At 44.4% G+C, this 13,146-nt stretch overlaps 1 protein-coding gene across 2 annotated transcripts in view; it reads left to right on the top strand.

Moving 5' to 3' along the window:
* The window catches only part of LOC123745510 (leucine-rich repeat-containing protein 40), a 124,088-nt gene that overhangs the window by 52,614 nt on the left and 58,328 nt on the right, over positions 1–13,146 (top strand). For both annotated transcript variants that reach the window (XR_011224255.1, XM_045726091.2), the window contains exon 7: positions 2,449–2,621. Coding sequence is in view for 1 of the 2 variants with exons in the window: in XM_045726091.2 (XP_045582047.2) it covers positions 2,449–2,621 (173 nt within the window). In the remaining variant the exon portion in view is untranslated. The remainder of the gene's footprint in view (positions 1–2,448; positions 2,622–13,146) is intronic.

The raw sequence follows: 13,146 nt of genomic DNA, 5'->3' as shown, positions 1-13,146 counted from the left end.
CTTTCTGTTGAACCAATCCTGTTTCCAAGTTCTGCATCTCTGTTTTGGTATAAATTTTGTTTGTGCCTTTATCATATATTTCACAAAACTTGACATACATCTCATTTACTTCATGTCCTAACAGCAAGTCTTTCCAGTCAAATTCCTTAAAGAAATGTCTGAGTTCCCCATAATGACCTTCCATGAAATCAGGCTTTTCAACTGCTTCAACCTCTTTTTCTTCCAGATTATAACGCATTGCATACTTTATTTCCAAAAAGACATGGTCACTTTTACCCAAGAGAGGGAGGTACTGAATGTTAAATATCTCTTCCTCTTTCCTGGTATATATCAAATCCAGCATGGAGGGAACATCCCCTTCCCTCATCTTTGTAGCTTGTTTAACATGTTGAAACATGAATGTTTCCAGGATGAAGTTTATGAATCTACAGGTCCAAAAATCCTCCGTTTAGCTTCATTTGCATCCCAGTTTATGGATTTCAAGTTGAAGTCACAGACTACCAACAGTCGTGATGTATCTTCATCAGATCTCGCTATAATTCCTCTCATTATTGTTATAAGACCCCTCTCGTTTATTATCTAGCTCCTCCATGTGTTACCTGGCGGTGGACTATATGCATTTATGATTGTTAATTTATCATCCTGATTGCATATCTCTAGTGCTATTATGTCAACGTTTCGTGGATTGGCAATTATTATTTTGTTTATCTTTAGGTGCTCTTTCACCAGCACAGTAACGCCACCGCCTTTCCTAATTGTTCTGTCTCGTCTCCAAACCGAGTAGCCTCTTGGGAATATGACCTCATTTAAAATATAATTTTCAAGGTTTGTCTCCGTGAGTGCAACAACGTCTGGTGTTGGTGTCTGCAGCTGTATTACATCACTTAACTCCAGTATCTTTGATCTCACTCCATCTATGTTGGTGTATGCAATTTTCAGGAACTTGTTCCCTGTCTCCATATTTTTCACTCCCCCTCTCTCTAATGATTTTGTTGGTTTGCCTTTATGTACCACTTTACTGGTCTGCCTACCCCTATCACTTTGTAGAAATTTTTTTTTATTTCTTCTTCATTCCTGCTCTCATTTAAATGTTTTGCCTCGGTGAGGTTCAGTTTCAGCTTCTCTCTTTCTTCTTTTGAAAGATCTCATCTTAACGACCATACTTTCCCTACCTCATCACTTTGTAATTTTCTATCATTTCTTAGTACTACTTCCATCTGTTTGGCACCGTTCAGGGTGATCCTGAAAGGTTGATCTTTTTCTTTTACGTACTTTCCAATCCTCCTGTAGTCACAGACATTCTCGATGGTAGTAAGACCTTCCACGAGGCCAACAATTTTATCTACTATTTTCTCTTCTTCTACAGCTCTTTCTGACCTATATGTTATCTCCTTTTCTTTGCAACCCAAAATTATCAGAGACTTATTTCGATCAACCGTGTTTTGCACCAACTTCGGGTTTGATGCCAATTCCTTTCTGACTTCCAGCCTAATGTTTGTATTATCCTGGTTGCTGCAGTGTTTGACTTCCTTTACTGCTTCTTCTATTTTTTCCTTCTCCTTGGCCACTTGTGCATAGGTGAGTTGCATATCTTTCTTGCACTGTTCTATTCCCTGTGTAACTTCATCCATCTGTACTGACAAAAGCTGTTTTTCCTCTTGAATTTCCTTACCTAACCTATCGTAGTCATTTATGTTTAAATTTACTTTAACTTCTTTCAAAGCTATTTTTAGAAGTTTATTTTCCTTTTCCATGGCTTTGTAATTTGTTTCCAACTGACTCTTGTCCTTGCATAAGTCTTTCACTAAACCCTCAAGTGTAAAACCCTCAGTGTAATACAACCCATACATTCAAATACAACAGTATAATATAGCATAACTGCAATACAATAAAATAAAATGAGAATATCATAACATAGCACTGAGAAACGAGTCCAGGAATACGGACAACTGCAATACATAATTAAATGAGGTGTGATGATATGTATAACATTTATACATTGTATTGTTAGAAACCAGGTAAATACCTGGGGTCACAACAGTGGCATAAATGAATAACTTAATATATAACTGGCATGGCTCCCTGCACCTCTGTGAGGGAATCAGGTTCTCACTCTGGGTCCCAAGTAGGCCAGAGAACTCCACCACTGATGGCACCTATATTGGAGATGGTTACTCGCCCGGCAATTGATGTCTCGTTACGCCCAATGCTGTTTAACTCTGTATTAATTATAACACATTATACTCATTCTATGCCAAAATAATCAATGCACCTATGTACTCATTTCATAAGTTTATTAGTCTGCACAGAGTTGATGACCTGGCAGTACCTCTCTTGATTTACTTCAATCTAAACATATCTAGTCAGTAGTAATAATTTATATGCACTGTATATAGATGGGAACAGGTTTGTAGTAGCACTATAGTATGTAATGGATTTTTCTTCCAGCTCTGAGTCAACTTGATTTGAACCATAATCAACTAGTGGCCCTTCCTTCTTCCATTGGAAACTTAAGAAAGTTGGAGCAACTTTACCTTCGGCACAATAGCATTCAAGTTTTACCTCCATTGCACAGCTGTGCTTCCTTGAAGGAATTGCACTTAGGAAATAATTTTATCAAGGTAAGATAAAAGATTTTTCCTTATTCTGGAATCCCATTAATGTTATCCAGTTCTGAATACTGTTTCCAAGGTTTTGAGAATACAGTTCTGATTGTTATTGTATAAAGTAATGGTATTAACCCTTAAACTGCACATGATGTATATATACGCCATGAGTAACATGTCCTAAACTGAGCATTGTATGCTCAGTTTAGGTTGGTTGCTACCCCGGAGGCCCTGATACTGCATTGCCCCATTTTGGTTATAGGGACCTGGACTTGGGGGTATTAGTCTCTTCGACTTTGGTTCTGTCTGCGCACCCTTGTCCTTTCCCTTCTGTTGTTCGTCCTGGTCCTTATCCCCCTCCCCCCCCCTGCATCCAGTTCCAAAGCGTCTGAGGCTTCAGAGTCGGGGCAGGATTTAGTTGTTTTTGAGTTTTGGGCAGTTTTGGAGGATACCCGTTCCAGTGTGGCGAAGGAGCATGTTCCTCCAGCCGGAGCTTCTGGGCTTGACCAGTGGGCCCCCATCATTCCTGCTTTTTTGGCTACTCCTGCATTTTCTTTTAAGGCATGGGACTTGGAGGACAGCTTGGACTCAGGTCCTCCTGGGAAGGTTCCTGGGGCGGGTAAGGGGTTGACTTTGGGGCCACGAGCCCCCATTGGACCCTGCTTGGGTTTTTGTACCTTCCAAGCAGGGCTTGATGTTACCGGGAGTGGGGTTTTCATTTCCCCCCTCCCCGTACGAGTTGTCTTTGGTGTCAATCCCACAGCAGGTTTGGTTCCATGCTCCTTTGGGTTTTTCAGTCCCTTCCTTCCAGAGGTTTTTGGCCTCCCACATCCCGCCTCATGTGGTGTGGGAGGCCATTTCGGCTTACCTCCTGTGTGACCCAGATTATGCCTCCATAATGGCTGCTCCTTCTTTCGTGATTGGATCTTCTTTTCCATACTAGGTTTGTTATGAGGTTCCAGAGTCATCCTGGCTAGTGTTCTGCCCCTTTTTCTTGTTGGAGGCGTGGCATACGTTCTGTCGATTCCTGGTTGATACCTGGTTGATACCTGGTTGATGGGGTTCTGGGAGTTCTTCTACTCCCCAAGCCCGGCCCGAGGCCAGGCTCGACTTGTGAGAGTTTGGTCCACCAGGCTGTTGCTTGGAGCGGCCCGCAGGCCCACATACCCACCACAGCCCGGTTGGTCCGGCACTCCTTGGAGGAATAAATCTAGTTTCCTCTTGAAAATGTCCACGGTTGTTCCAGCAATATTTCTTATGCTTGCTGGGAGGACGTTGAACAACCGCGGACCTCTGATGTTTATACAGTGTTCTCTGATTGTGCCTATGGCACCTCTGCTCTTCATTGGTTCTATTCTACATTTTCTTCCATGTCGTTCACTCCAGTACGTTGTTATTTTACTGTGTAGATTTGGTACTTGGCCCTCCAGTATCTTCCAGGTGTATATTATTTGATATCTCTCTCGTCTTCTTTCTAGTGAGTACATTTGGAGGGCTTTGAGACGATCCCAATAATTTAGGTGCTTTATTGCGTCTATGCGTGCCGTATATGTTCTCTGTATTCCCTCTATTTCAGCAATCTCTCCTGCTTTGAAGGGGGAAGTGAGTACTGAGCAGTACTCAAGACGGGACAGCACAAGTGCCTTGAAGAGTACAACCATTGTGATGGGATCCCTGGATTTGAAAGTTCTCGTAATCCATCCTATCATTTTTCTGGCTGTCGCAATATTTGCTTGGTTATGCTCCTTAAACGTTAGGTCGTCCGACATTATTATTCCCAAATCCTTTACATGCTGTTTTCCTACTATGGGTACATTTGATTGTGTTTTGTACTCTGTATTATGTTTAAGGTCCTTATTTTTACCGTACCTGAGTACCTGGAATTTATCACTGTTAAACATCATGTTATTTTCTGATGCCCAGTCGAAAACTTTATTAATATCAGCTTGAAGTTTTTCAATGTCCTCAGCCGAGGTAATTTTCATACTGATTTTTGTGTCATCTGCAAAGGATGATACGAAGCTGTGACTTGTATTTTTGTCTATATCTGATATGAGAATAAGGAAAAGCAGTGGTGCAAGGACTGTACCCTGAGGTACAGAGCTTTTCACTGCACTTGGACTAGATTTTATATGGTTGACAGTTACTCGCTGAGTCCTGTTTGACAGAAAACTGAGTATCCAGCGTCCTACTTTACCGGTTATTCCCATTGACTTCATTTTGTGTGCTATCACGCCATGGTCACATTTATCGAAGGCCTTTGCGAAGTCCGTGTATATCACATCAGCATTCTGTTTCTCTTCTAATGCCTCAGTGACTTTGTCGTAGTGCTCAAGTAGCTGTGAGAGGCACGATCTTCCCGCTCGAAATCCATGTTGGCCTGGGTTATGAAGGTCATTGGTCTCCATGAAATTGGTGACCTGACTCCTAATCACTCTCTCAAATACTTTTATGATGTGCGATGTTAGTGCAACTGGTCTATAATTTTTTGCCAATGCTTTGCTCCCTCCCTTGTGTAGAGGGGCTATGTCTGCTACTTTAAGTGCATCTGGTATCTCCCCCGTGTCCAAGCTCTTCCTCCACACTATACTGAGTGCCTGTGCTACCGGCACTTTGCATTTCTTTATAAATATTGAATTCCATGAGTCTGGACCTGGGGCCGAGTGCATGGGCATGTTTTCAATTTCTTTTTCAAAATTTAGTGCGCTCGTGTTTATATCAGTTATATTTACCGGGGTTTGAATATCCCGCATAAAGAAAATGTCTGGATCTTCCACCTTCATGTTGTTTATTGGAGTGCTAAACATGTCCTCATACTGCTTTTTTAGGATTTCACTAATTTCTTTGTCATCCTCCGTGTATGAACCTTCACTTGTACGAATAGGTCCAATACTGGCAGTGGTTTTTGCTTTTGATTTCGCATATGAGAAGAAATATTTTGGATTTTTCTTTATTTCCTGAATTGCTTTCTGTTCTAACTGCCTTTCTTCAGTTTCATATGAGTGTTTCAATTTCCGCTCGATTTCTTCAATCTCCCTATTTAAATTATTCCTTCTTTGACGGGAAATTCGTGTCTGCATAAGCAGTTCCGTTATTTTTTTCCTGCGTTTATAGTGTCGTCTGCGTTCTCTTTCTACGTTAGATCTCTTTCTGGCTTTCCTCAAAGGAACATGTTTCAGACAGACTTGATACGCTTCTGAAGTAAGTTTTCCTATTCCTTCTGTAGGACTTGTATTATTTAGAACAGTTCCCCATGGAATGTTTGTAAGTTCCCTGTTTATTATCTCCCAGTCTATCCTTTTATTATTAAAATTGAATTTACTGAATAGCCCCTCTCGCTTTATCAACGTTTTAGGTCTATTCTGAGTATTGATGGTCGTTTGCACTTCAATGAGTTTGTGATCTGAGTATGTGGTATCTGATATCGTAATGTCTCTGATAATGTCTTCATTGTTCGTAAAGACCAGATCTAGAATATTTTCATTTCTCGTTGGCTCCGATATCTGCTGATTGAGTGAAAATTTGTCACAGAATCTAAGTAGTTCTCTAATCTGTGGTTGGTTAGGTCCTGATAGATTTCCTGGTATAATATTATTGTTTGCTATTTTCCACCTGAGACTAGGCAAGTTGAAGTCACCTAGGAAAATAATATCAGGTATCGGGTTCTCCAAATTATCAAGGCTATTCTCTATTTTGCTTATCTGTTCTGTGAATTCCTCAGCCGTTGCATCTGGCGGTTTGTATATTAGTATAATCACTAAATTTATTTTCTCTATTTTTAATCCCAGTACCTCTACCACCTCATTTGTAACGTTTAGGAGCTCCGAGCATACAAGGTCTTCCCTAATATACAGACCCACTCCTCCATGTGACCTAATTTTCCTATCACACCTGTATAGGTTATATCCTGGAATCCAGATCTCACTGTCCAACAATTCCCCTGCATGGGTTTCTGTGAAAGCTCCAAATACTGCATTTGACTCTGTGAGGAGGCCATTTATGAACTGTACTTTGTTGTTTGTTCTTGTTTTCAGTCCTTGTATGTTGGCAAAGATGAATGAGGTTACTCTATTAGTGATAGTTTGAATGGGAGACTTTTTCGGCACGTCCATTAATCGTGGACATAATGAGTTTGTTCTGACCAGTACTGATTGTTGTAGGGCAGTTTTCTGTCGTAGTTGTAGTTCCCTTTCGGTGGATAATTGTATCTGTAATTCTGGAATGCCAGTGGATCTGGCATCCAGTTCCATACACTCTCCATGCTGCTCCTTTTGAATTCTCTGCCGGTCTGGTATAAAAAATTTATAGAGTTTCCTCCAAATTCATTATCCTGCTTGCCACTCTTTATGTAGCGTTCCGTGCCTTTCACGTGAAAGTGTGGGCAGCTAAGGTCATAGCATTTTCTGTCCTCCAGTGAGGTTTGGCACATGTCAGGATGGAAAAACCTACATATTGATCCAAATCGACACTCACCTTTCCTAAGCATATTTAAACATTTTTTGGGATGTTGGTAACTGCATTCTAATCCTTTCTTATTACCAGCATATCTATGTCTGCATATGCCCTTTGCATAAAATTTGCATAAGTCTGTCCTTCTGTTCTGAATTGCTCTATCGAGAACCGTCGTGGTGTCTGTACCTATCGAGCTGTCAGGTACACTTTCTAGTTTAATGTCATCTACATCCAGGCCTACTGAGTCAGAGTTTGCAACTTCCTGAGTTTCAGCCTCAGTTTCATCCCTGACTATAGCCTCCGCCCCTTGTATATTAGAATTGTTGTTCCTTTCCCACTCCTTCTGGATGGCTGGTAGGCTTCCAATGAATGATGTTTTCCGTTCATGCGTCATGTTATCTAGAAGGTTTTTTAGGATATTCCAAGCTGGCAGGTCATTTTTACACACCCAGAGCAAGTGGCCATCTCTCAGTGCCGTAGTGTTACTCACTCCTGTACAAGCCGAATGGAATCTAGTCTTACAGATATAACATTCAATTCCCGTTACCTTCGTCTTTAAGAAGTTGTTACAGTGGCCACAAATTTGTTTATTTACTCCCATATTGCCTTGTTTTGTTGTATATATCTATATATTTATAATATTATATGTATATTGTATATTTGTAACTATATATGTATATATATTTATATGTTTAATATTATAATATTATATGTATATCGTATATTTGTAATATTATGTGTGTTATTTTGTTCAAACTTTATGGCAGGTACTTAGCGTAGGTAGCGAGGCTGGTCCCCCGGTCAGTACAGGTGACCTCTTGTGGCCCAGGTTGATGTCACCAGTTTCCAGTTACCCGATTTATAACCACTGATGCCGCCTCTTGCCACTATTCTATATTTCTAGTGTTCTATATTTATAATATTCACTTCCAACTTATATGTTGTTGTGATACCCGTTCCACATCACTGTTCCACGAATCACCGTTCACTATTTTTTTTGTTTCGTTTTTTTTTTTATCCTAATACACGCATGTACACAAAGCCTCGTTCACTGGCTCACACGTGGTCTCCCGTTTATTCTCTATTTAACACAAAGTTCTATTGTTAATGACTATTTTCAATTTTCCAGCGGTCACTATGCACTTTGTTATGTCTGTAATCAGTAATCCACGGCAGTAGTCCTACGAATCCCTGTTAATGTCACGATTTTAACGGAGCGCGCACGGTACGTCTACCCCCTCCCTCGACCTCGACTCGACTCCGCATGGTTGAGTGGCGCAATTCTCATACAGTGATCCAGGTTTTCCTGGGGTAGCGCATTTGAGCACCTCAATACGTGCTTATTCACCCCTGCCCTTCCTTGAGATGTTGTCATTGTGCAGCTTCATGTGTAGGTTCCCACCTTCTCGGCTGCCTTGGTTGCTGAGGACTTGCGCACCCGTGGCCTTTTGGCGTCAGTCTTGCAGTTCTTTTCCCTTCTACAGCTGTCCTGGAACTGGCTTGAGGAGGATGTGGAGGCTGTTTTTTGCTTCCCGTTTCGCATGTCGGCAAGTGGTGCTGGCTACCTCCGTGGAATCCTCTTGGGCCCTGGCTCTCGGGTTTTCTTCACCTTTTTGTCCTTTGCTGTTTGCAGAGTCTGCAGTGTTGCAGTATCTGCAGGCAGCTTCTTCCAGTTGTCGTCCCATGTCAGCTTGTTGGGTCTCCTGCTCATGCGCTGCCTGATCTGTCCTGGTTGTTAGACCTGGGGCTCTCCTTTCTCCCTCTTCCTCGGTTTGTGGTGGCCCCTTCGGTTCAGGATTGTTTTTCCATGGCTCTTTTTTCCTGTTGGCATTAGCCTCTGGGGTCAGGTTGGGGAGCTTCTTGCTCTTCTCCGGCACAGGGGTTTCTGCTCTTTTAGTCTTGGTGGTAGATTTGTTCGTTTACAGTCGTCTCCTTCATTTCTGGTGAAGAATGAGATGCAGGTGCATCATGTGCATCACGTGTTGTATCCAGTTGCGACTCTCCACAGTTACCTGCGCACCAGGGCCTCGGTGACCGGGGAGGCGCTTTGGGTTGACCCGATTTCCCTTCTTCCCTGTTCCAGGGTTCGGGTCTTCCAGGTTGTCCAGGGTTATTCGGTCTGGCCAGCCTGCAGTCTATCCTCGTGCCCGCAACATTCGTGAGTTTGCTGAGCTTGCTGCTGTCTTCAGTAACATGTCTTGGGTTGACATTCGGTCACAGGGTTTTTGGAGGTCAAACAGGGTTGTGGCCGCTCGCTAACTTGTCAGTGTTTGTGGGCCTAGTCGGGCCTGTGTCACGTTGGGTCGGCGGTTGCAGCCAGTTGTCTCGACTTCGCACTGAGGAGTGAGGGCCGACCGCCTCCCGGGTAAGTCCCTCTTGTTCTGTCTTTGGATAAACAGCTCCGGGGAGCCGAAGGGGGCTCTACCTAGAAAACCAGCTTTGAATGTAATGAAATGGCAGTTTCTGGGTGAGACCCCAAAGGCTCCCCGGCATCCCTCCCTCGCTCCAGTTGGCGTTTTTTTCGCGGTTTTTGACATACATGCTCAGAACTGCAGGGTGGATAGCTGGCGCAGAGTTCTGGGGATCCCCCTTCCCCAGGGGGGGGGGGTTCACAGACAGGGGACGTGGTGACATCATGCTCATTTGCTCGTTTTCATTTGGGGGAGTTCTGTCCACTAGTTCGGTTTTCAGTAGCAATATTTTAACCAGAATAGGGATTTGTTTTGTGATTACCTTTCTGGGTGCCTGACCCGGTTGATGGGAGACATAGAATGCTTCCAGCCACACAGGGGTCTCTATAGGCCATTGCATTTCGGGTTCTCTGAGGGGGGTCAGGTTCTTGCTTGTGGTCCCCGGTAGGCTTGGAACTCCATGTGCATTGACTGATGCCAGGGTCTAATACATTCATATCAGCCCTGTTAGCTATGGGAGCCTCCAGGTCTCTCCCAGAAACTGTCGTTTCATTACATTCATCTCTGGGTTTTTTCGCGCCTCTGCGTTTTTCTCCAGGTCGGGCCGGTGAGGTACCTCACTGGTTGAACTTTCTTCTCCATGATACATGTCTGGTCTTCCTGATGTGTGTGTATCACTATTTGTATTGTAATCATATGGGGTTCTTTGATGGCGTCCCACCTGCGGTCATCTTCTCAGTGACAGTATGAGGTTTCCTGGCTTTTTTCCATTTTCTTTCTCTTCATCTGGTTTCATCAGGTTCAGACAAGGTTTTTTTGTCCTTTCTCTCTTGGCTTTTCCTGCATCGGCATCTCATGCCTAATACTGCCACGAGGTTCTGGCTCATGGTCACCAGTAGGTATAAGGACTCCTGTGACTGATGACCCCAAACTATTATAGCACATATAACTTTGGATAGCTTCAGGAAGCCTCCGGGGCTCACCCAGAAAATGGCGTTTCATTTCATTCAACGCTGGTTTTTTCCTTGATTCTTGGCGCAGCTTTTGTCATTCATTCACGCTCAAGTAGTATAAAGTTTCAAATGGGTTTCAGGTGTTTCTGGGGAAAACCCCTTCGGCTCCCAGGAGCTTTCCAGGCTGATATGGATATATTAGACTTTGGCATCAATGTGAATGGAGTTCTAGGCCTACCGGGGACCACGAGCCAGAACCTGGCCCCCTCAGAGAGGCACGAGGAACAATGGCCTATAGAAATGCACATGTGGTTATGGAGCATTCTGTGTTTGCCATTGACCGGGTCTGGCACCCAGAAAGGTAAGCATCTCAAAACAAACCCATATTCTGGTTGAAACAACTACTGAAATTCAAACGAGTGGACAGAACTCCCCAAATGAAAATGAGCAAACAAGCATGACGTCACCACATGTCGCACCACCATCTGTGCATCTCCCACCTCCCTGGGAGTGGGAAGGGAAAGCCCCAGACCCCCTCTGCCAGCTACCCACACTTTCAGTTCTTCGGCTGATGTGATTGGCAATGGTCGTATGACTGGCTCCTGACTTGGTTGATACCTGGTTGATACCTGGTTGATGGGGTTCTGGGAGTTCTTCTACTCCCCAAGCCCGGCCCGAGGCCAGGCTCGACTTGTGAGAGTTTGGTCCACCAGGCTGTTGCTTGGAGCGGCCCGCAGGGCCACGTACCCACCACAGCCCGGCTGATCCATCAAGGACTTCTGTCCTTGCTCTGTGCCTTGTGGTGTGGTGCATATTTTCTCTGGTGGAATGCGAGCCAGGAGTAATCTCTCAAGTGGTCTCTCCTTCCTTGGGAGGTTCGGGGCTAGTGGGACAGGGCTCTTCTCCTGCGCTCTGTCAGGTTGTCTCGGAGTGGGTGCGCTTGGGCATGGTAGAAACGTCGACGCTCCTCAGGTGGGTTTCCCATTGTTCCCAGTCCTAATACGGGGACTGTGCTGATCTTCGGTTCATTCTGGACTTGTCTCATCTGAACCCCTGGGTTTATTGACCTTCCTTTTGGATGACTACTCTGTCCCAAGTCCGGCTTCTCTTGGAGCCGAGAGGGCTTGATTGGTGTCCCTGGACCTCAGGAACGCGTATTTGCACATCCAGATTCATCCTAGGTTCAGGGACTGGCTTGGTTTTGTTGTGAGGCATCATGTGTACTGTTTTTGTTGCGTTCCATTTGGCTTGAATCTGTCTCTTCGCATGTTTACACACCTCACCTGGGTTTTGGTGGCTGGGTTGCGTCTGTTAGAGGTTTGGGTCCTCGCATACCTCGATGACTGGCTTGTGTGGGTTCCCAGTCGGCCTGTGTGTCTGCTGGCCAGGGACTTGGTTCTTTCCTAGCTAGCTGGGTTCAGGTTTCTGGTGAACTGGCGTAAGTCTCATAGGTTCCCTCTCAGGTTCAGTCTTGGCTGGGCCTTCCGCCTCTCTCACGATTGCTGGGTCTGGCCTCCTGGGGCCTTGCGCTGGTTGCTGCATCGCCGACTTCCTCTTTGGTTTTTTTTTGGATTCAGTGCCCTGGCGCCTACCTGAGCCCTCGCTCGATGTGTTCACAGACTCGTCATCTCTGGGCTGGGGCTTTGTGACCAGTGTTCACCAGGTCGGCCAGGGAAGGTGGGGTCAGTCCTTCCATCGGGCTCACAGCACGGTTCGGGAGTTCGCAGTTTTCTGGTTTTCGCTTCGGAGGGTTTGGGTCGCTCGGGGGTTCGACCGTCCGGTTCCAATCAGACTGTTCCTCGGTGGTTCAGTATCTGAACCGCAGGGGGGTTCTCTTCAGTCCTTGCCTCTTTGTGGCTGGTCGCTTCGAGTGGCTCGTCTGCTGGCTTCTCGGGGTTTGGCTCTCCATGCGGGTCATACCCGAGGAGTGTCCAACGTCCTGGCGGATGGCCTGTCTCGGTTCATTTCCCTGTCCATGGAATTGACGGTCATCTCCCGACTCTTTTCATTGGCTCTGCCGGAGGTATGTACTCCTAGAAGTGGACCTCTTCGTGTTGGTGTGGTCTCGGCATCTCCCAATCTATGTACAGTATCTACCTTTGTATATGTGCCTAACCCCAGTCGATAGCAGATCAGGAAAACCCTCCAACCACAAAGGGGGTTTTCCAGGGCTTTACTCCCTGAAACCTCTCTGAAGGGGCCAGGTTCTGACTCGTGGTCCCTGGTAGGTGGAACTCCATAGACTAATATCCCGGTCTAATATAAAACACATTAGCCTGATTGCTCCAGGGAGCCTCTGAGGTTCTCCCAGAAAAGGACGTTTCATTACTTTCAACACTGGTTTTTTTTATTCGGTTCAGAAATACATTCCCATTCATATCATTGTACCTATAAGAAATCCAATTCTGAATTCTAATAACTGCTTTATGAATGGCTCATCAGAACTCAAGCCACTTGTAAGTTAGGGTCTCCCTTGTATGGATAAAATAAAATTACTCTAGCTAGTTTCATATTTTGACTAATTTGGTAAAATGTAGTAATAGTGTATAATACATAATATTATTTTATATATCATTCACATCTCCTAATTAGGCTTTATGCCAATAAATGTAAATACCTCTTAGAATGCTGAGCATAAAACACTGAATCACAGATAATTGAATAGTAAATAAATTGTAGGTAAGTAATGTGTATTACTTAATTGAACTGGTTCTATTAGTGATG

This window comes from Procambarus clarkii, chromosome 71, assembly GCF_040958095.1.
Source record: "Procambarus clarkii isolate CNS0578487 chromosome 71, FALCON_Pclarkii_2.0, whole genome shotgun sequence".
NCBI lineage: Eukaryota > Metazoa > Arthropoda > Malacostraca > Decapoda > Cambaridae > Procambarus > Procambarus clarkii.
Note: the sequence above shows the minus strand (reverse complement) of the source record. Positions and strands in the feature narration are given on the sequence as shown.